This window comes from Saccostrea echinata, unplaced genomic scaffold (assembly GCF_033153115.1).
Source record: "Saccostrea echinata isolate AGI-Se365-2 ecotype Australia unplaced genomic scaffold, CSIRO_AGI_Sech_v1 ptg000013l, whole genome shotgun sequence".
Classification (NCBI taxonomy): domain Eukaryota; kingdom Metazoa; phylum Mollusca; class Bivalvia; order Ostreida; family Ostreidae; genus Saccostrea; species Saccostrea echinata.
Genome location: NW_026889762.1, coordinates 3120205 through 3145753, shown reverse-complemented (window position 1 = coordinate 3145753; position 25549 = coordinate 3120205). Strand labels below are relative to the sequence as shown.

Sequence of the window (25549 nt, the reverse complement as noted above, 5' to 3'; positions counted from 1 at the left end):
TTTAAGAGAGACTGCTGATATTCTTCTCTCATCAACTTGTTTTTTAATAATTTACCACGTTTTAGAAATTGTACATACGTAGAGCAAGCTCTTGCGTATCGAATCAACTGAGAGATATAAACCCTGTATGCAGGTGATGAAGGTATATTGCTGCATAAGTAAGGGAAGTTGACGATTGAAAAGTTAAAGTCATCACGTTTATCATAAAGCTTGGTTGTTAAATTACCATTAACGTCTTTTTCAAGTAAAATATCCGAATATGAAAAGATGTGTCACACTCTGTAGTAACTTTTATCTCAAGCTCACTGGGATATATCGTATCGACATCAGAATGGAAATAACCATTGTTAATTGAAAATACGTCGTCGATATATCTAAATGTCGAGTAGAAGCAAGTGTTTTCTTCTGATCACGTGGGTACCCACAATAACAATTGGTACCCATGAGAATTCCAATAGATTGTTGGAAGACCTGGTCTCCAAAAACCACATAGATATTGTCAATCAGAAACTCAAGCATCTTTTTAATGTCAACTTCAGAGTACTTGTGCGTACAATCAGAATGTCTTTTTTTTAAGAAAATAATTCTGCAAATGACCAATGATAAGGTAAGTAAATTTACGAGTTCCATTTTTATTGAAAAAGCAGCTGTCAATGATATTAAAAAACCTGGAGTTTAATTTACCGTGTGGAATGGTTGTGAATAAAGTTGAAAAGTCGTAAGTTTTTAAGCTGTTGATTTTGGTAAAATCTTGTGATTTCGAATTTTCCAAAAGTTCCTTGAAATTTTTAAGTATCCACATATGATTTACACCTCTTCTCGAATATATTGTTGCACAATACTCTTGAAGTTTCCCCTTCACTACTGTTAATATCTTAGAGAGGAGTAAAGAAAAAGGCTTGGTTGAACATTTGCTGGAACCCGCTAGGTATCTTTGTTTGTGAGGATTTTTATGAAGTTTCGGGATCCAATATAGATATGATAATTCAAATTCATAGAGACGTCACCATAAACGTGCTAATGTATTTCCTGACAAGGGGCCTCGGTTTCTAAGGTCTCTCCATTTCATTTCAAAGTGGCAAGCGTTTGACGAATGCAAACTTGCTACCTATTTTTAGGTCTGTTGCGGCCGGGGTTTGAACCCAAGACCTTCTGATCACTGAACGAGCGCTCTACCGGATTAAAATTGGATACAATTATTATAAAGAAAGTGGGTCAACATGTATTCAGTTTTTTAACTTTAACTTCTGTCAAGAGTTTTTGGCATAGAATGCTCAACTGGGATAAATCGTCATTCTTCCTTTATCGGAGTGTAATTTTGATTATATCCCAGTTAGGGTTAATTCAGTCTCTTATCAGACGGTTGATGGAGCTTAAAGCTTAACATATAAATAATGAGATTTTTTTTGAATAATTAATGATTGCGATCATGAAATAAGTTTGTACCACACTCTATGCCGTCACTTTAAATAATGAATGCTATCAAAATAAAACCCAACTTTATAACCACTATCATGATAGCGCCTTTAGTGGAGAACGATAGTAGAGTAAAACATACATTCTCATTTTTTACTTTCTTGAGACTATTATAGCAATGCTACAACCTTACAAAAATGAGTACAGTAAATAAAAATCGATTTTAAAAAGATCATTGCTGTTTTGATTGTGAGAGGCAATTAACATTTTAACTACCTTTCTTAAAACAAAGTTTTATCAACGCTACAATACTTTTTGGGAAAAAAAATGAAATCGATTTTTAAAGAATTCAATGATATGCAATATGTGTCATAAACCCATAAGGTAATAAAATATTTATCTTCCCATACGTAATAAGACCTCTTAAAGCATCGATTTTTCCCTTCACAAGCAAGTATTTAAATTATGATAGAGGACTCTCTTCAACTTTTGAAACTTCCAAGGTTTATTGAAAAATCTAGACAAGACCGAATCTATCAAAGCAGGAAACTACCTTGTATTTTTCTTTTCAAGTGAAACATGCAGATAGAAGATACATTCAAAAGAAAGATAAGCAATATATCAATAGGATACACATTTGAAAGATATTGACTCATGGAGGTTAACACGTCATAAGTTTTATCAAAAACGGAAGTCAAAATCTAGTGTGTTATGCAGAGAAGCGACTTCGTAGTTTATTTTAGGTGAACTGGGTTTTATGTTCGATATTTTTCAAAGTGGCGTCATCCTAGTTTTCCTCATGTTAATATCATTTTATATTTTCCGTTTAGTAAATCAAATTTTACTGCGGACTATCATTCATATTTATTTTTATCTTTACCTTGTAAATTCGAAAGTTTCACTGATGTGTATAGTTGTTGCTTTCCTTGACATATAATCTTAGTATTTGCGTCGCACAAATGTCAAACGTATTGACTATTTTAGGAGACTTTTTTCTGTAAACATTGATTATTCATAGAGTTAAAAAAATCTTACTATATCGATAAACACCGATAGACTTACTATAAAAAAGCAATTTTCACCATGGCGTAATTTTCTTTAAAGAAAAATGGATAAATACGTCAAATGTTTTGTTTCGAAGTTTAATTCATTCAGTATATTAAGTTAAGAGTGTGTTCTTACTCATTTAAACGTTTTTGAAAGGAATAGTGTTTTTGATCATACACCTTTTTTTTAAGGAAAATGCTCAAGGTTTTTTTTTTACGTCATGATCACATACATTTGGTATCAATTTCGAAAGACTCTTATTTAGAGAAAATGTTAACGTATTTCAATTACAAAATAAAGCGTCATTGATTTAAATTTCATATCATTAATTAAAAAAATAAATGACTTAATTATGATTATTTTGAATACTTTACTTTTAGCAAAATAACTTAATATATTCTCTGTAAATTTGAACAGTGGACTTAATTTATTTTTCATGTTCTATTTATCTAGTTTATTATCAACGCGAATGGAAAAAAATATATTGAAAGGAAGTAAAATGATTCTTACCTTCATAAGTTTTTGTCTGCTGTTGAAGACATTTATTTTTAAATTCGTTTTAAAGACACGAAATATTTCCACTGCACAAAGAAAATGTTTATTAATTAGTCTGCAAATATATTTTTTTTCCATTTTCTAAAGTATAAAAAAATCACCTTTTATGGTCATTTTAAATTCCTGTTCCTATCAATACTTCAACCATCTCTGTCATGTATGTTGTCAAATAACATTCTGTAAACACACATTCTGTCCAAAATTCATATGTAGTTAAGGTAGAATAGACAGAAAGCAATCACCCAGGTCGGCGGAACCAGAAATATATTGATTAAATGAAATTGAATCACGAAGGTTAACATTTAAACTTCTCTATTCCTGTGAGTGAGTCGTCTGCTTTTTTTTTAAAGATCAGACGACAAATTCCTCATTAATGTATAATTTTTTCAAAAACTTGCTATTTAAGTATGGCTATTTTAGCAAGTTTCTTCATAAAAAAAAAGTTACCTTTCCAGACATTTAATATGCAAGATAACAGAGGATGTTACTTAATATAAAATCGTATCGGAAATTTCTAGCATTGCCAATATCACAATTTGTGGTGTCTATATCTACTGATATTTTTCTGGGATATTTAAATTCTCATTTTATTCGGATTTGAGGAAAATGGGAATGAGATGTAGTGTTAAAGTGTAGAAAAGGGAGGTAACCACTCGAACTGTCCGACCCACAGCTGATTTAGAAATGGAAAGAGTTAGCTAGTTGTTCACTACTGGCAGATGCATAGAAGCGTAAAACTTACAAAAGATGTGGCAAATGGCATTTTCTTTTCGTTTTATGGATAAAGTCCTCAGAGAGAAACCCGTATATCAAAAAATCTGAAGCAATATCGCAGAAAAATCTCACAACTTCTGTCGGAACTTTAAAGGAATTGAACAATTTGTCTAGAAATGTTTATTGTCTTCCAAAGGAGTACTCCCTAGGTAGCCATTTAAGATATGGGTCTAATTCTGAGAAAGCTACCTTGCAATGAAAGATATTTTAAGAAAAACTCAAGAGGAAACATTAATCGCGGAAGACGCTATTTTCATTGCACAATTTAATGAGACCAGCTCAGCAATTAAAAAAAAAATCAGATTTGTTAACTTTAGAAACATGAATTTGTGGATGACCAGCCACAAGTTATTAAAATTTCCAAATTTGTTTTTTATTGATTAAGCATTTCTTAGGATGTCAAATAGTCTTGAATTTAATATCTCGTCTTCTTTCTGTCTAAGTTCTTTCAGACAAGGTATTTTTTATACCAAATATCCACATTTGATAAACACCACTTAAGTGTTATTTTATTAAGTATATATAACACATATTTATATTCACAACTTTTTCATTAAACAAATAACACACTTTAGTAAAGTTCAATGCCTTTTCTGAAGCTTGTTCTTGTTGCTTAAACCACTTAAGGAAAACAGAAAAACTTAAGCTGAGTGAATATGTCATTTATTGCCAAGATAAATGACGAGAAGTGAAACAAAAGCATGTATAATATACAATTACAATAATGTACATTAAAAGCTGGGATAAGGTCAAATGATGAATAATATCAATCTAGATATGTTACTTTGCAACTTAGTGCTTATCCCAGCTATTGTTATATAAACTGATTACAAAGTTTGTGCAACAAGAAGGTGGCGTACAAAAAGAGGCGCCACTTGTATGTTACTAACAGGAATAATTTAAAAAGAAGTTCAAATATATTGTGAATCCCAGAGAGAAAACACAATTTACATGAAGAATAAGTGCATTAAATCTATATGGTAAGGATAGTTAAAACAAAAGTTTCTCAATTACAAACATTTCCCACTAACATAATTATACATGGGAGAGGAAGGGAGGTGGTGGTTAAAATTACCATACCTCGTGTTTCCACCGGATTTAAATATTGGGAACTCGATCCCAATTAAAGTTGAACCCGACCTTAATACAGCATACTAATGATAACTAGAAAAATTTAATTGACTTGACATTAACAATGTAAAAAGCTTGCATATAAAACATTTTATGAAACATAAAATTTTATTAATATTACAGCTCCATAACACATTTAAGGCTACAAAAAGGAAACGGGGTAATTTATACAGAAAATGTTAACTATGACATCACACAAATCTAGCAATTTTTGAAAATGCTACAAAGTGAAATGATTTGCAATTTTTAACTTTACAAAAGAATTAAGCTACAGGTACATTAAAACTTACTTTACTATGCTGTTTTGTAGTTAGTTAAATCCTTCATAGCAAGGTGTAAAAAAGTCACAGATCGGACTACAATTGTCGCTGTGACGTCATTTCATAAAATTTGACGCAATTACTATGCAGCGAGAGGCGTATCATTTTCACAAGGAAAAATATATTTATAAATAAAGTACTATTTGCAGATATTTAAGGGGCCATTAACTTGAATGCCATGTCTTTTTTTTATGATTTTATGAATATATTTTCCGTAGTTACTGATACTGTCGTATATTTGTATACAGGTACATCGGAGGGTAATGTAAGGGTCTTGATAAATCGTTCTAGTGCAAAAGTATACACTCAATGGGTCATTATAAGCTTTTACACATTACCTCTAGAGAAATTATGCTATTTATAAAGTTTTGTGATCCTGGTGAAATCTTGAATATTAATTAATTAATTCTATATTTAATGCAGTTGACCAGCAAAGAATTCAGCGTGCAACCATAGAAATATAAGTTTAACAATGAAATAGTAAAATCTGTATAGGATCGCAGCATTTTTCACAAACTACAAATGGTGTTGAAAATATTTATAAACTTAACTTTGAGTTTTAACTTGGTCATGCCCTTGCACAACTAAAATTAATCATTGACCTCAAAAATGCAAATTTACAACCTAAAATCACGTGACTGCCACATCTTGTGACAATTCCTAATAGAAATTCTAATCGTCCTCAATATAATTATAGTTAATAACCATAATTACATTTGTCTTATATTAGTTAAGTTATAAAAAGAATCGCCATCCTAGTTAAGAATACTTCAGTATATTTTTTTATCTCAAAAATCGTCGATATATTCATTGGGCATCTTAACTGTACTGCGTCGATATTAGACTTGCGGAGCAAATTAAAAAAGGAGATATTAGACAAAAAAAAGTTGATAAAACAATTATATAAATAGTTTCGTTTAAAAAAAAAAATCATTTCGCAAGTTGTATGGTCGATAAAATAACCTTGTAATCAAATGCAATCTATCATTAAATTTTTCATACTAATTGTTGGGCCAATATTTACACACTGAATTGTCTACGGATTTTTCCGTTATTTTGGAATCATGACAAGGTGCACACGGCTAGTGTGACCGGTCGGTAGGGGGATCCTCTCTCATCCATGGCACCTGATCTTACCTCTGATGTTTTGGACGTCCGTGTTTGCTCTGCTCCTGATTTGTATTCTTTAAATTGACTTTTATCTTGAATACAGTTCGTTATCTCCATATATTTCACTTGATATATCATAAATTTCAATCTTTCTTAATCTTCAATAAATAAACATGCCCATATAGCTAACACCGATACCGTACGAGTGCATATCTTTGTAGTGTTATGAAATAAATATGTTTTGGTTTTCATACGATCCGCTTTTTTGCGTTATATATTTTGATGGAGAAAAATAAAGAAGAGAAAAATATTTTTCTATAGTAAATCAAACGTAAAATGTACATTTCTTCTAAATGAACTGTTTAAAATATATATATTTAGTTTCTTTCTTTAACGCCATTCGTCGCCCGCGTGGCGCAGTGGTTAGAGCGTCTGCTCTAGAGTCGCGAAGTAAGGAGTTGATCCTTACGTCGCGGGTTCGAATCCCACTGTGGGACGTGGAGACCGGTCCTTCGGATGAGACCGTATAAACCGAGGTCCCGTGTCGCAGTAGGTGCTGGCACGAAAAAGATCCCTCACTGCTCAATGGCCTTAAGTGCCGAGTATAGGACAAAATTTGCAGCTCTCCACCGGCAAGTGGTGGCGTCTCCATATGAGTGAAAAATTCTCGAGAGGGACGTTAAACAACATACAATCAATCAATCAATCTTTAACGCCATTCAAGGGCTACAATTCACATAAATGCCCCCAGATGGTAAAATATTGTTCTTTGTTTACATCTATTTCAAATGTACCCTTCGCCATTGTGCATTTCTTTTTTCATTACATCTTATTAATTAAAAAAATATTATCTTTAACTATTAGACAAAAAAAATTTTTAAAAAGTTTCTGTGAAAGTTGTTGTTTTCAGATATTGCACTGCAACTTAAAGATTTAAATCATTAATTACGTCAACGAATGAGAGGTAAAATATCGCTCTTTAATTTGTAAATTGTAATTTGACTGATACTGAATTCACGTTGAAATGCAAGTGGGTGAAAATATATTCTTTACTTGTACTGACAATTAAAAAAATCACAAAAGAAACTACCGTTCTCAATAAATTGTTTAGATTAATTGTTTTTCTTTCTTAAGGGTAATTAAATAAATCTTTGCAATTAAAAAAAAAAAAATAACGAACTATTTTAACGATGTCTCAGTAAATCAGTATGACCCCTTGCTTGCCTTTCTCACGAGCCAACCTAATTTTCTAACGCAGTTCACCGTCGGTGCGATGTTCATAATTTTTTTTTTTTCAAATTTGTCTTTCATTGCTAGGTTCTTCTACAAATATTTGAAAATTGCTGCATCAGTACCGCAAGCGAATATTTTTAATGTACATAAGGACTTCAGACTTGCAATTTTGCCACTGGAATTCAGACATATAAAATATTTTTATTTTTATTGGTCGTGTCCTATAATTTACTTACACTCTGAAATATAATATATTACTACCTATTTTATTGGTCATGTCCTATGATTTGTTCACCCCCTTTCTAAAAATAACGAAGAAATGCAATTTTCCCACGTGATAGGAAATCCATTTGGAATCATTCCTAAAGTAATAGGAGTTTGCCACATTTTCCTAAGCTTTTTTCTAAATAAATTTCGATTCGTTGACTCTCTTTCACCCATTTGCTTGTCAAGTAACCCAGCACGACAAAAACAAAAACAAAAATAAAAAACATAATTTAATTTGCAACATCTTGATTCACCTTTGGTATTTAAAAGTCATAATCTGATTAATACGATTCAGTAATATAACTAACCTATTTTTTTTTCTTTCGGAAGGTGACAGACTGGTGTAGCGTAGAAAATTAATCCTGTTTGAAACCTGACCCGGGGTTCATTTTTCAACGTTGAATACATGTATTGAACCACTGGTGTCTTTCATCCATTGAAAATTGATACCAAAGTCGTAAAATTTATACCCAGGTTCATTTTTCAATAGCTTGGTATTTTTTCTAATCCCTGATGAACTCAAGAACTCAACACTTTGGATTGACCCTGTTGAATATTGACTGAAGCTACAGAGTTGAACTGTCTTTAAACTGGAAGTTAGATGCAATATTTATTAAAATTTCAGATATCAAATTTTCATTTTTTAAGAATAATAAAAATAGGTTTGAGATCTTCCCGAATATAGATTTACGTTCTTGATCTGCGTACGATATAACTTGTTTTCTTTTTTGAGGCTTAGGACGGTTGTCCAGGACACCCTTACTTATGGCATTACTTTATTAATTACACAGCATTTAATATTAGTAAAGTTAATTTAGTTATTCATTATTCCGTAAGTTATCTTTATTATATCTCTGTTTTACCGCGCAGCACTTAAGAGTAATTCTAGAATTATATTTAGTGCTTTATAATTTTTCGTATTATAATAATAATAAAAAAAGATATAAAATATCAACTACAAAAGTGACTACAAGAATGATGGTCTATACAAGACCTCTTTATCGTACTTCTACTATGATTTACTGTTTACTAAATGTAAACCTAGGACAATTTTGTGTGGTGGATTTTTCCCCAAAATTTATGGCAGCATGTCTTTGCAATGAAATATATAGAGATAACGCACAGTATTCAATCTCAAAAGTCCATTTAATAATAGGAGCAGAGCAAACACGGACCTTCAGAACATCAGAGGTGGGATCAGGTGCCATGGAGGAGTGAGCATTCCCTGCCGACCGGTCACACCCGACGTGTGCTCCTTGTCATGATCGGGAAATAACGGAAAAATCCGTCGACAATTCAATGTGTAAATAATGGCCTAACAATTAGTATGAAAAACGTCAGTGAGCATTTGACTCGATGATAAATTGTATTTGCTGACAAGGTCATTGTATCGACCATAGAACTTACGAAATAATGATGCAACTATTTTATAATTTTTCGACTTCTATGTATACACAATCTTGTCTGTTATTTATGTCAACATATTAGATCTTTATGTCGACTTGTCCGGTAACAAATTTTATGAATATGAACTCGGTATCATGTTATCAAATTTTGTTAATACCACTTAGAGGAAGATCTTTTGTTTCTGAGTAAGGGCGGGCGTAGCAATTTTTTTTATCTCATTTTTTTTCTATTTCAATGTCCTGATGAGGATAGAAAATTTATTTTCAAGGTGTCCAGAGATAGATTTTTTAAAGAAATGTATGCCAAAATTAAAAAAAAAAAAACGAATTCCAAAAGTCTATTATGGGTGGGGTGAAGGAGTGTTGCGAATCACCCGATGGTTGTCTACAAAATTATTTTGGGGCGAGGGTTAGATCCAGTCAAGGTTAGGTTTTTCTTGCTGATAGAAGACAGCTTATTTCAATATTTTTCATTTTGCAAGTGCTTTGGTCGATACACAGACCTTGTCAGTAAATGCAATCTACCATTAAATCAAATGCTGACTTAAGTTTTTTTTTATACTTATTATTAGGCCATTATTTACACAGCGAAGTGTCTTCAGAGTTTCCCATTTTTTCCCGATCATGACAAGGAGCACACAGCGGATTTGACCGGTCAGTAGATGTTCACTCCTCCATTGCACATGATCACATCTCTGATGTTTTAGAGGTCTGTATTTGCTCTGCTCCTGATTTGTATTGTTTGAATTGACTTTTGAGATTGACAACCGTTCATTATTTTCATATTTCATGCAAGAAGACGAAAAAAAAAATAATGATTTTATTCAAAACATAATTCGTTGCTTTTGTGATTTTTTTTTTGCTCTTTTGTGAGAATTGGAACTAATTATATAATCATGGTTTTGTTTAAATTTATTCAGAGACACGCAATATATCGATAAAACAGCACATGCCGACAGTATGGAGAACAGATCTGCACTAATAGACCAAAAGAAGGAAAACGATTTCAAAAAAGCTACCAATATTTAGAACGGACGGATTTTGGTGTTTAAATTTAAATCAGAAATAGTAATCCCCAATATGAAACATTTTTATAGTGCTTGGTTAACACAATGACTAAATATTGATAAGCCCATTCAAGTGTCCCAGGTTTTTTGTTATTACTTTGGCTTATTAATTAATTATCAATTTCTAAAAACTGCCAAGTACTTTGAATATACTGGGCAGGAATGAGAGTAGGCATCAACCTTTTCATGTCTTCTATTTTAAGCAGAGAGAATCTTAAGTTTGGCTTTACAAAGAGAAGATCGGGCGTTCATTTATGGCTTGTGAAGCTCACAGAGTATATTGCCTAATTCAAGCACTCTCATTTGAAAAACTCATATGACTGACGTGCCAAAAGTATTGAATAGAACTGATATAATCTTTGAACTTCAATTTTTCAGAGAATTGACATAAGAACATTGATTTTTTTTATCGTTTGCTGTATGTAGAGAATTAAATTGATTTTTAGAAATTCTAATTCTTAACAGAAATCTTATCAACACATGACAACTAAATACATGATTTCGAACAGCTTACTTCCTCGAAGCTTGTGATAGTCAAGTTGGCTAATCTATATGATATAGGTCAGTAGTGACTGAAATTGGGTACACAGACAAAAGTGGCTCGCATCAACTTCATATAAAATTCTCAAACAAATATCATGTGAATTCTTCGCACGAGAAGGAGACGAAAAACAACAAACAAGCTATCATACAATTTTCACATATAATTCACACGAATTTCACGCGAAAAGAAACTCCCATGATATTCATATGATTGATTGAGTGATTGTATGTTGTTTTACGTCCCATTCGAGAATTTTTCACTCATATAAGGACGTCATCATATACCGGTGAAGGGCTTCAAATTTTGACCTTTACTCGGGCACTCAGGACCATTGAGCAGTGAGGGATCTTTATCTTGCCAACGCCTGCCGTGACACGGGACCTTGGTATTAAAGTCTCATCCGAAGGACCCGCAATTTCACTTCAAAGTGCCGATCACATGTAGAAGGAACAGTTGCTACTGATTTTTTATCGACTTAGGTCAGTCGCGGCCGAGATTCGAACTCTCGACCTCCCGATTACGGAGCGATTGAAAAGAAATCACAGATTTCAAATAAACATCAAATGAAGACAAGCATTTTTGTACCACAGAAGAACATATCAATTTATTTTCTATGATTGCCACAAGGCTCAGTGTCCATGTATTGTATCCTTCATCCTTGAAAACATGATTTGTGTTCCTTGCAAATTAATTTTTGCTTGAACATTCATTATAATTTATTTAATACCTAAGTTTTCTTTATTCAGTCAATTAATCAAGGTACAAGTATGCACGATTATACAAAAAGTTAAATTTGAAAGAATCCAAACTTGTTTTCTTGACTCCCAGACTGAATAAAGATAATTTGACATAAATGTCTACATTGAAAACTAAAAAAGAAAAGTCTTTTTTTCTATCTTCTTTATTGAGGTTCTCATCACAAAAGATTTCTTTTTTTTTGGCAGTTATAGAGAAGGAAATTCTAAAGGAAATTCTTTTTTATGTATACACACATTAGGTAAAATATTTCAGCCAATTTTCAGCCAACTTTAACCCGGGGTCCATAACTCAAAAGCCAAACGTCTATTACGAGACTGTACTTCACTGGTTTGTACATAAACAAAGGGAGAGAAAAAAAGTAATTGGACTTGAAACTTTATAACAGTAATGAATAGAATAATGGTCCTTGGTTTAGTCACTTTATGTGGCAAAATGTATTGTAAACAGACTACAACTGAAGAAAGATAAGCTTTTTTAAAAAAGAATCTTACAGAAATTTCTATAAGTAACCATAGCAACATTACAACTAGATTTAAAAAAAAACAATAAGGACAGTTAAGTATCTCAATGTAGTTTTATTGCATGCCAAGCTATATTAAAATCATGCCAAAACCTTGAGAAAGAGTTATGTTTGAATGTTTTCTTTCAAAGAAATTTCTATTTTTAGTAACCATGGTAACTCTTCTCAAATAAAAAAAATTGTAAAATTGTGTATCTCAGTGTAATTTACTTGTGAGATAAGTTACATTGAAAAAAAAAAAAACTAAAAAAAAGACTAAAAAAAAAAAAAGATTAAAACTTTAAGAGAAGTGGCATTTTGAAAGTTTTTCAGAGATATTTCTATTTTAAGTAGCCATGGTCATACCAATTTTTCGAAATCAAAAACCGATTAACAGAATTATGTAGCTTAGTGCAATCTACTCGCGTACCAGGTGATATTGAAAGTAGACTAAAACTGTAGGAGGAATAGTGTTTTGAAAGAATTTCACAGAGATTTCTATTTTAAGTAACCATGGCAAAACAGTTCATCCAAAAATAGAAAACCGATTGATAAAATTATGTAGTTTAGTGCAAACTACTTTTGTATTAAGTTACATTGAATTTAAACCAAAACTGTAGGAGATATAACTTTTTTAAAAGGACTTCAAAGAGATTTCTATTTTTAGTAATCATGGAAACATCACTTATCAAAATGAAAATAAAAGATATACAAAATTAGGTATCTTAGGGCGATCTACTGGAGTGCCAAGCTCTATTGAAATCAGACCGAAACTGTAGAAGTAGTAACGCTTTGAAAAATTGTTTACAGATGGGTAGAGATAGACAAACAGCTAGACAGCAGACAGACAGGCGGACGGACAACAGACACCTCACTGTCGTATAAGCTCTTTTGGTCTCTCACCAGTAGAACTAAAGATTACATTCACACAACATGGGAATATAAATGGTTCTATTGTGCTTCTTTTGAAGATTAAAAAAAAATCTTTTATACATGTACGTATATCCATGCATAATCTTTGAGACACTATCATTGGGTATAATGGAGGACCATTATCTGCATATTATAATGCCTTTTATGTTTGCTAGAGCATTTCACACGGAAATATAATAAAATTGTGTTCAGAAACTTGTTTTATCTAAAAATTGTTAAAAGTATAGATTTTTGACGCATTTGATACTGCTCTTCACAAAGTAAACATTATCCTTGGTAATAAGGAAAAGTATAATTTTTGTTGTGTATTAAAAAAAATTAAAACTCTATTTAAAAAATTCAGAGTAGAAATGTGAGAAAGCAAGGAAAGTTCACCAGTATTGTCAGTCCGTGCTCAATTATGCGTGCAGAGTTTAACAGATTGAATAAACCCGGTAAAATTAAAGTTAACAACAATGTTAACAACAATAACAGGACTCATGACCTGTTTACAAAAACAGATATATGACGTGATGTAAAGAAAAATGTCATTGTCATTTTATTCTAAGATTATTGATGTATGTTCAATTCATTTAACGGGTCTTATATTTTTGGAATAACCAAATAAATCTAAAATATGAACAATGCAGCTGTGTCTAAGCCTCTTTAATTAAAAATGTTTAAAGTGGAATATATAAATGAATCCACCTTTTTAAAGAGTTATGTCCCTTGTTTGGCCCATGGCTGTCATCTTTGAAGAAATTTCAAAAAAACCCATTATGATAGTATTTGATAACGATTTGATTTATATTAATGTTTTTGACATTAGAATATTATTCTCATCTTTAATTTGGATTGCTTCAGGACTGAAGCTGCCTAAGCATGGAATTAGCAAAGTAAATTTTTGAAACAGTCTGCATTTATCACAGTACAAACAAAACTCTGCCCTGATTTCAAAAAGATCACAAAAAATATGGTTCAATTCACTTTTTAATTTTTAATCTATAATTGTTAATGGTACATGGATGCACATTTAGTGGACTGTACAATATCAGGGCTCAACATTAACCTTTAAAGATACTAGACCAGTCGGACTAGTACCTGGAAATACTATTAGACCTGACCTCAACTTCACTAGCCCTGACCAAATTTACGTGGATCATTGAATGCATCACTCGATAAAAATTTGCCATGAAGTAACATACTCAAATAGGAATATGCAAATAATAAAACCAAATTTATCGTTATCTAATTTTTTCGGGGGGCTTTTAAATATTATATGATATATAACGGACTAAAATTTCTTTTTAATTGAATTCAAGAAAAAGAGCAGGAGATGGGTTAAGTTGTATTTCCACTAAGTTTAGTTCTAGATTGGATAAATTGATATATACAAAATGCAACAGTTGATCTAACAGGAAAGATAACTTTTGGCACAGACAAGCCTTTTCAATACAATAAAAGGTGGCAAGAATAAAATATTGACAACTACATTAACAAATATTCAATCAATTTTTTACACTAAGCAAGCTATTCTTGTCCAATAATACACATTAAAGTGAGGAAAATGAAGATTGAGGGAGAGGAATAGTCAAAAAAAGAAAGAAGAGACTCAAAATAGTAGAGATTAAAGCAGATGAAAGAATAGAAGAAACCTTCCTTTCCCAAGTCCACCCTCAAATATACCTATTTCAAGAAAAAAATGATTGACTAATAAAGATGTCATAATTTATAACTCTACAATTCATATTATACTAAACCCAGCCAGTAGGCGCTTGTTTAAAATAGTTTGATAGTTCACAATGAAAACAAGCGCCTGTGCCAGGTCCATCTTATTTCAACATGTTTATTTACTAGGTCGCATACATTGCCGAAAATTTACATTATATCCATCTGGTATTAAGTAAATGATAAAAATATAAAAACATACTTGCAGACAACAATGAAAATTCTCTGCTCTGTTACCTGCTCTCACTATTGTCCAATCGGAACTCCTTGTATGTCTCGTCACTCAATAATAAAAAAAAATGAAATTTGTCATTGACGAGTGCGCCAGGCATGCGAGGAGTTCCGATTGCTCTCTTGACTGCTTTCTAAGACGCATGATGACGTAACATGTGACGTATGGAATTCCATTCTTGAACCTACATTTGGTTTCATAAAATTTATCCCCTCCTCCCCAGATAGATATCAAAGTTCTGGTTTCAACACGAAAAAGGAAGTCCAAATACAGACAATAGAATACCTTTCCTGTACCCGACAACGCTGCTGCAAATAGCATACCCCCCATCCTCAAAAAAAAAAAAAAAAAAAAAAAAAAAAAAAAAAAAATGAAATTTTGAAGAAAGGAAAGTTTACGGAGCTCCCCCCTCCCCCCATATTCGCTAGATCTCAGTCATTTTGAGATCTATTTATTCCAGAAAACGCATGAAAACAATCAAAGAGAAACTGTATGTCATTGGAAGTGCTATTTATCAGTGCCTTTGGGACATCCCTAAAGATGAGTAAGTTTTAAGTTTTCTGGTCATGAGTACAAAAACTGAAGACATGTGTAAAGTGTACGTGTAATGGAGAATAGTTTGAGCGATTGAAAATACTAAGAATCTGTTTAACATAGTTTCGTTATTTTTATTTGTCCTTTCGCATAATTCATTAAACAGCCCTCGTATTTTTAGCTACGTTCTACTTGCACTTCCTGTTACAAGAAGAGTCGAGTATGATAGCCTCCTGTGGCTTGTTTCAGTGTTTTCTTTTGAATGAATGTCCTCTAGTCCCTTGAACCTGTGGTGAATATGTTTGTGCTTTTAGGTTTTTTCGTCATATTTGTGTGAATAGTGTAGATTCTTGTTTATATTCATTCGGCTACGAAGTTTTTTAGAGTAAATTTGGATCCTGTCTTTGTTTCAGGTTTTATACTATACGACCAACCACAAAACATGTACCTTTCAAGTGATATCATAGGATTTATTGTACATAGTGATGTCTCATTCGTTGAGTTAGTCCCCTTGACTTAAAAAAAAAGAAATCAGTATGAATACTGGGTAGTCATATTGTTTGGATTAAATTTCTTTGCATGTCAGGACAAAAGATTGAGCAATACCTTTAAACACAGACGTTACTAAAGACAATTGATGGATTCATAAGGGGTTTCCAAGCAATACGATACTGAGATCATAAGAGACTAATAATTGTTAATATTTTTTTCTAATATAATATATTACTCAATGTCACAGTTTCCAACACCTCTAAAAATATTTAGATGTTCTTTTTCTCATGTATATGAAGATTGCAACATTTCTATATGAATATCTCACGATTTTTCACATAAAATACTGTCAAATTTGAATTCGCATGTATATCATGCAAAATTATGTTCACATGAAAATCGCATGTATTTCACATAAAAAATGCGTAATGACATTCACATAAAATTTAATATGGGTCTTTTTAAAATGATTTTTGCATAAATTTCACGCAAAAAGGAAAACGCATAAAAATCACGTGCAGCCACTTTTCCGTATGTAGTGACGCCGTCACCAATATTTGGGTCACTTACTCGTGGCGGGTGCACTTGAATGCATGTGATGTTATCATCAAACAGCACTTTAGATATATGAGTGCTATGAAAAAGTTACTCGTGACTTGTTGTAAAAACACTCATTACACTGAAGAACATTACCTTGATATGGTTATAGACTATTTGCCAACTGATCAAATTTTATTCATTTACATTGATAACATTTATTATGCCTCCATATTTTTTTTCGTCTAATGCACCTTTATATTATCAGGATAAATAAATAAATAAATAAAAATCGCTTGGTGTCTCGAATAGATAATTATTAAACATTACTTGTGATTTTGAAATTTTTACAGATATAATAGTAAAACATTGATCTTTCAAATATACACGATTTTTCACAATATTTTTCCCCGTTACAAATTGGCAAAGAAATGTAACGATTATTTTTTTTTTAATAAAGTTTAATCAATTCATATAAAAATTAATGCAACTTGTTTCAGGTATATTCATTTGCAATTTTATTTAACTGTTCTATTGGGAAAGTATGCTTCAAAAGATTTTTTTTCTTTCTCAAAATGCATAATAAATCTTTTCTTTGTTATATGAAGGGTTAAATACGGTATCAGAAAAAAAAGATCACTTTTGCAACAAAAATTGTTTCAGTTCTTGCTCTGTTGTCAATGTGTTTTAATGATTTTTTTTTTAAAATATAATTTAGATACTCTTTTGATTCATCATATAAAAGATAGTTATTTCACATTCATATTATAGCTGCATATCTTTAGCACAATAAAATTTAAGTTTTTTACGACGTCATTTATGATATCAGAAGGTTGAAAAAAAAATCCATTCAAAGAAACTTTTTAAAAGAAACTATCATAACTTAAATAGGAAATGAAATAAGTTATTTTTTAATGTTTTATAGAAAGCTTTATTTTAGACGAGATTCTCGTGATAAAATGTAAATGTAAGACATGCATTATGCATGAAGTTGTCATTTTATTTATTTTTTTCGTTAATTGGGACAAAAGTGTGATTAAAACATATATTTCTAAATAAGATGATGTTATTTGAGATATACAAAAAATCTTATAGAATTCTAAAACTCCCACATTTTATCGAGCATTTTGCAACAATGTATTCAATCTAATATATTCATCTAAAAATATATCTATATACAGCTTTAATACAACATTTAATAGTATACTTACATTGAACACTGTGATTACATTCGGTACACTCCTAGGCCTCAGAAAATTTGAAGTCCTTGACCATAGACTGCACTATAAAAAAAAATGAGAAAAAATTAAATTACCTTGAATATGAATATTTAGCCTCTTCTCAGAATTGATTATAATTTATTTATCCTACCGATATGTACTCCTTGCTTTTGTCTTTGTTTACTGTTCGGGAGGAGGAAGAAATTTTATTTTACTGAATAGTCACATGGTTAAAGAGTAATGGTAGTGTATGCTGACAAAAGTGGAAGCGACTGGTAGAAATAGCAGATTTAACCATGGAATACATTTTAAAAAAAATGTCGTTTTTAATATTTTGAAGCATTTGCAGTGTCTTTTTTTTGGAATGCATAAACCATCGAATCCTAGCACCTCCAAAATATATATTGTACATTGAAACAAACATGTTGATGTGTGCATTTCTTTACATTTACCCAAAGTGGTCCCACATTGACTGAAAGAATAATCTGTATTTAGTGAAAACTAAATACCTTACATAGGAATCTTTCCAGTTCACAGTGTAGCAAAATGAATATGATAAAACTTTTCAACAATAAACGGAGACATAAGCGTAGTCATGGACATCCTTATTACAATAAACTTTTGTACACGCTGTCTCCCTTGATTGACTACTGTCTTATGCAACTAAACAGATAGGTCTTCATCATATTTGCACAAAAATTTTATTCTGTCCCTTATGAAACTTTTAAACAGTTTTTTTTTTTTTGAAATGAACATCAAGGAAAGTTCATATTTGGATTCTTTTAACATCAGAATACAGGCTTGGATCTTGTTGTGGATGAAATATGAAGATTGCGAACAGTATTCAAGCCCAAAAGTCCAAATCAGAACCAGAGCAAACACTGACCAATATGCAAATAGGAAACAGATTTGTCAGATGTGTCAGACTCTGTAGTATCTTTTATTTCAAGCTCAGTGGGATATAAGGAGTCGACATATGAATGGAATTGGACTATTGTTAATTGATTTCCACCCTATTTCAAGCTGAGGTCCATACCTTGTATTTCTGAGAAATATGCGTCGACTTTTTCCTTCTAAACCTTTTAATTACAAAAAAAAAAAAAAAAAACAAAAAAAAAAAAAACAAAAAAAACAAAAAAACAAAAACAAAAACAAAAACAAAACAGGGCCTAGATATTGAACATCTGAAACATACTCCTCCGACGTGTGCATGTTCTTCTTAACATTACAACTATAATCCTGCTGGAAACATCAGTACTTGTGACGCAAATATAGTTGATAACTAGAGCGAGCTCGTTGCAAAGCAACGAATAGGTCTTCTGTTGGCGGAAGGAAGAAGTGACCTTGAGTCAATGTCATGCCACATTCTAAAGTTATACATGTAAGCAATCTTGTAAGGAGAAGCAACTTACAATATTTCGCTAGGAAAAAATGTAAAGGAATGTACGTGATCTTGAACATTTCAAATGACCTTGCGTCAAGCCATGACACACTCTCGTCATAAAATCCAATCTGTGTGTTACCGACTTGAAAAGTTCACAGTGACAACTGTTCTTTTAGTCCATGCATACAGTCAAAACATCTTATCCTGAGTGACCTTGAACTTGAGTCAAGGCCATGTCACACTCTGAATGATACGAGCAATGTTTCACCAGTACCAATACGGTAGCGAAATTACAGTTTCTCTGTCAGTGACCTTGACTCGAACAATTTACCTTGCATCAAGGTCATAACACACACTGGTTAAGAGCAATCCGAATCTGTGGGTTTCTGAATGGATAAGTTCAGCCATGTTTTTTCAGACCATACAAGAGTCGGAATAATTTGTTAGGTTCAACACAATGATTTAAAAATTCATTGAGAATGCTTTATGTCCAGTTTGGATAAGTAGTAAAACGTGGAGATCGGTCCTTTGGATGAGGCCGTATAAGGTCTCGTGTCGGGGTAAGTGCTAGCATGAAAAGGATCGCTCATGATATAAATTTTCAATTTACCGGATGGCACTAAATACAAAATTTACAACATGACATATATGTAAATTTGGTATTTACTGCCAACCGGTAAGTTCAAAATTTACAAAATGACAGATCCATGGCACTTGATTCTACCTCTGATTTTAAAAGGTTCGTGTTTGCAATACTCCTGATTTGTATTGTTTGAATGGTCTTTTATGCTTGAATGCTGCACAGGTGCTTGTGGATAGGACCCCCCCCCCCCCCAATATACACCCTGGGTCCAAGAATATTTTTATTCGTCTTTTTTCCATAAATTAATCTTCTAGTATACATTTATAATGTATTCCATATGAAAAAAAAAAAACAAAAACAAAAAAAACGTAGAATTAACGTTTTATTAAAAAATCATACCCGCAGTATTATGAAATAGAAAAGGTACGGTAAGTCACTTCAATTTGTTAACACTGGACCCCTCTTGGATATCGGGCCTGAAATATCATATACATGTACCTTCTACATTTCACAAAAATATGTTATTATATCTTGTTTTGGTAGATATTTTTTTTGTTTTTAATTGTGCTATTTAATTGCCTATGCATTCCACAATAAACCGAGTATTCATCGTCAAACGTAAAAAAAATGTAAGATTTGGAACTGTCAAAGTAGAAATTATACGGAAGTGATGCAGATATGGCAGCTAGCGGGTAACTCTCGAGGAGTTCCGAGTGTTACAGAATTAAGGGAAAAGCCAGAGGTTTACGAAAAAGTTTGGGAAAATTTTGATAAAGAAGTCGAAATCGATTCATTAGAATTTAAATTTTGCTGCAGATTTTCCAGATGAGTTAGGGTAATCATCAATATTCTTTTTAAAGGATATTATCACTCAAACCAAATAGCGTTTTAAAAACGCTTTCTAACTGCACTTAACCAGTTTGTACAATTATCCTGTTGTTCTTCATACTCACATAACAATTGTTTATAACATGTCTGCAGAAGGCAATTATTTGTATTGAGAAAATTACACCAATATTTCAGAATCCGAAGTTTTCTTTGAACAAACATTGGGCATCTACCAAATTCGAAATAAACCATTAAGTTATTTGTAGATTTTCGAAGCGACATAATTTTCTTCTAAAAGTTGATATGTACTTGCTTCACATGTGGGGCTTTATGAAATCCCCTCACATCCATAATGAAGAACAGAACCTACATATGTATCAGATAAAGAGAGTGTAGTCTCCACATTTAGATTATTCTCTTTCACTCTTTTCCACAAAGAAAAAGTACATTTTTTCTTAACATTTCACCTGTGGAATGCTGATCATTCTCTCCGTATTCCATCCCTTACTGCTCAGAGGCCGTAAGTACCATGTACATTATAAAATGTATAAATTTTCAGCCACAAACTTCGACGCTCAATTGACCACTCCAATGAACAAATTCATTCGTTACTTTTTAAGTTTTAGAAATAAAATAAAAGACCTTAAAAAGTTTATAAAATAGGAAAGCTTAGTCACGGATATCGCAAATGTCGCGTATGATTATTGGTTTACATTAAAAAAAAGGTTGTGGATTTCTCTCAGAATTCAACACCAGCTCTCACCTATAAGTATACGTACCTGAACAAACCAACCGATTGACATTTTCGGCTCTAAAGAAAAACAATGTATTCTTTAAAGGGGGGGGGGGGGAGGTGTACGTATCGTGATGAGAGGAAATTTGATCACCTGTCAGTCCATTAAACATGAAAAATTATTTTGGAATATTTGTATACAACTGCGCGGCTTTTTCTTAGAACCAAATTAGTATTTGTTAGAAAAATTAAATAATTATTTAGATGTTTAAGATTTGTTACATATTTGTAAGAACAACTTTATTTACCAAACAAAGGATCATTCTCTATAAGGCCGTTTTGCGGCCTACAATGACTTCAAATTTTCAAAAAGTATTTTCCCCCTTAAAAACTACATGAATCAGTAGGCTAATGTTCCAATTTCATGATAAATGTTGATTGGTTAATGATACAATAGTATTTGTTATGATATAGGGTCACAAAGTTAGGTACTATCTGTCCGTATTAGCATTAGGGTAATGGGAAAACTCAAGAGGGTGGGTGTGTTAGGTAACTCCTACACATGTCATAACCACCTTTAACCAACACCAAAATTTGCATGTAAACTTCTTATAAACATAAAAAGTGACTACCAAATTATGAACTTGGTTAAAGGTGGTTATGACATGTAAATAAAAACTTTTCGCTTCATTTTTACGATAATTGTAGGAAAAGCTAACTACTCACAATGAAGGATATCAGCTTATGTAGACTATTTCTTATTATAAACTTTCACTTACAGTACATGTTTCTTTTGATTTAATAAGAATTAATATATATCAAGCATATTTAGTCAAAAAAGGTGAACTTTTTACTTAAAAAATCTAAAATTAAAGGACTGAAAAGACTGGATGTTATGAAATTACACGTGAAGACAATTCTCATTGAATTGTCTGCTAGAAATTAAAAAAAAATAATAATTATAGACTATAAGGCGTGAATGCAAGTTATTTATTATAATTATTATTATTTATAATGATAGTTTAGTTTATCTATGCTACTTCTTTGTATTTGTATTTCCTTAGGAGTCCTGCATATCTGTTAGTTCTAGAAATGATAAAAGCTATTTTTGTTGTAGCGGGAAGATGCATTTGCTATTAGTGCTATAAACTTTTCTATGGGTACACATGTAACTTTTATAGATAGAAAATTACTGATGGGATGGTTTCATAATGGGACTTCTCGCCTCGACCTTTTAGAAGGACACTTTTCCGTATGAGGGACATAGGATCCATGTATTTTGTTAACTGGGTATTGAGACGACTCAATCTATTCATCACACTTCTTTGGTAGCATCAATATAAGTTACGAGAACAGCAGTTCTGTCTTAGAAAATAAAATGCCAAGGAGGAAAGGGGTTCCTAAATGTCACAGGTGAATGATAATTGAATGTTGCCTTACGTCATTTTAGAATTTTCTACCCAGATAAAGAGATTATCCACTTAAGGTGAAGTGTCACAATTTTGATTTATGCATGGTTTTATTATTGACCAACACCTACCGTGGGACAGGATCTCTTTCTTTAAGATAATATCCAAAAGACCCATGACTTTTACTTTTAATGCTGAGGACTTAGCAAAGGAACTGTCACTACCCGTGTTAAACACCTTAGTTCTTGACGCAGCACGGAAAGAGAATTAAACCCTCAGGTTTCAAGAGTGCGAAAGGAGTGTCAAACCCTTACGGTCCATTTTGTACCTGGGATGTTGTAGAACTCCATGGATATACTAAAACTTCTGATGTGCATGTAGAAGGAACTGTTGAAAATCTAATCCAATATTTTATGGTGTGCCGTTAGAAGGGGTGGGGCAGGGACTCAATTTTTATATATACATTTGTGTATTATAATTAAGATAGCATTTTAAATGAAATGTATTGTTTTACATGTGTAATTAAATTAAATCAAAGCAACTCTTACGATGTTATTTCATTTTACGTCGATTTATACATAAATATATTTTTAATACAACCGTTCTGAGTTTTATGTACTGACTATTTATATGAATAGTTAACATGTACTTGCATTGATATTTTCATCCTGTAAATTTATGAATTCTTTAATTTTTTGCGAATGTAGAATTATATTTTATAAATTACAACTTAATTTTTATTTAATCATAAACAAAATTCATTCAATGATTTAAACATTTGACACACAACTTTTATAGTTCATTAGAAACTTAGAAACCTCATTTCTTACATGGGCATTTTATGCGTAAAATAGGTACCACATCCATAGAAACAATACACAATTACAATATAAACATATATGGAATAATACTTTTAATTAAATGCTAATTAAACATTTTTCAACATCATACGAGGTGCATTTTGTAAAGATTTACATTCAAAATATGCCAAATGTGAACGCATCAAAATTCTTGTCATAAAAAAAATATCTTTAGTCTTCAATTAAACAATCTCCGCACTTATTACTTAAGTCTGATATGTTTCCGACATAAATAAACAATTTTTGATCATTTACATTTAGAAACATGCATAGCAACTTGATGTAAATAGACCTACCCTCAATTTTGCTTTAATTGACAGCCGTTTGTGATCTCTAAATCACGTGACTTAGGTGATTGATGTTGAAAAAAAACATCAAAATCATGAAATAGAATGATTAAAGTTACATAAAATCACATTTTTAAGTGATTTCATCGTAGGCCGGAAAATGGCCTTATAGAGAATCATCCTTTCATCCTTTTTTTGACGCCCTGATATATTTGATACGCTGTTTAATTACTATTCGGATATATTGCCATTCAATTTAAGGACTAACACATTCTTTTTAATTTGGATAACCTCGTTTGCTATAATTTTGCCAAATCGGATCTTTTTTCCGTATAGTCGAAGTGGATGGACAAAGGATAAAAAACAGTATGCTGATCAATCATAACACATCATTGCGATTGTGTATTAATTTATGGAGACATGTTTTTTTCTGTTTTTCCTTATCTGTGAATTACCCGTTTGCTTTGTACACAAGCATGTGTATTCTGAAAGCTCAAGATGTATTTAGATTGGGCGCTCTTCCATGTAAAACTACATGTACTTACAAGCATGTATCCGTAAAATCGTGCATTTGGATATTCTGTTTATTCGAAGAAATTAAAGAAATGCATAAGTATATCATTCTGTAAAATACAGTCATAAGTTTGGTAACAAATAGTGCAAACTCAGAAGTGATTAATTCAATTTTCGATTTTCCCGAGAATTGAAAACTTCACCTCCACTTACAACTATTATGCATGTGTACATGCAGTTTAAAACATGAGACAAAAAAAAAATAAATTGTTGTAAACCTAGTGGTTAAGTCGGCAATTAAAATGCATAAAACTTGAAATGAACAAATGCACAGGCGGATAAGATAATGATAGAAATAAGCGTGAGATAGAGTAAAATAAAATAATATTTAAGATTCGAAATGATTTCAAACACAATTTTCCATTAATCGCCATGAGTACACATTGCATTCTAACCCCGATATGACCGCGGCTCGCTAATCCTTGCGGCCACGTGTGAACGACGAGTGGGTTACAAATTTTAAAGTTAAACACAGAGACAGAGCGGAACGTAAACTGTGTGCTGTAAGAAGGCGTGAATTACTGTATATTTAAAAGTATTGTTTTATGTATATAGTTTATTTAATATTAAATGAACAATTAAATGCAGAAACAAGAGACTGATAGTAAAAATTATACTTTACACAAGTATTAATACTTAATACTTCCATCACTAATTGCAATTATTTGCCGTAGCACCTTTTCAATTACAACTGAAATAGAATACAATAACATTGGATAGAGAAATAAATTGTTTGTTTGTTTTAATCGTATTGTTGTGTCGACAGTGACCAGGCCGGTGAAAGCGATTAAAATATGTAATGATTTTATGCACTAGTGTTTGGAATGAAGATTAAGGTCAGACGATACGTTCCTGAAATATCTGTTATGTATATCTTCGTAAGGTATGAAATATATTCAAAATAAATTTTAATGTTTTTATTATTTCTTAACAAGTTTCTAATCGTCTTTGAAAATCCAAACACTGTAAAATTTGATATTGGCAAATTAATTTTTTTCCAAAAAGGATTTTACAAGAAGAACTATCCTCTGGTATCATGCACAAATCTCTGGCAAGGTACCTCAATTTTTTAGGAGTAAACATGTTAAAGTACCAATACTTCAATGACA

At 31.8% G+C, this 25549-nt stretch overlaps 1 protein-coding gene across 1 annotated transcript in view; it reads right to left on the bottom strand.

The window, feature by feature from the left end:
* Positions 1-17851, bottom strand: part of LOC133186331 (uncharacterized) — a 34131-nt gene extending 16280 nt beyond the window's left edge. Inside the window, exon 1 of the mRNA XM_061321583.1 lies at positions 17775-17851. Coding sequence (XP_061177567.1) covers positions 17775-17776 — 2 coding nt within the window. The 5' untranslated portion in view covers positions 17777-17851. The remainder of the gene's footprint in view (positions 1-17774) is intronic.
* Positions 17852-25549: the final 7698 nt, after the last annotated feature.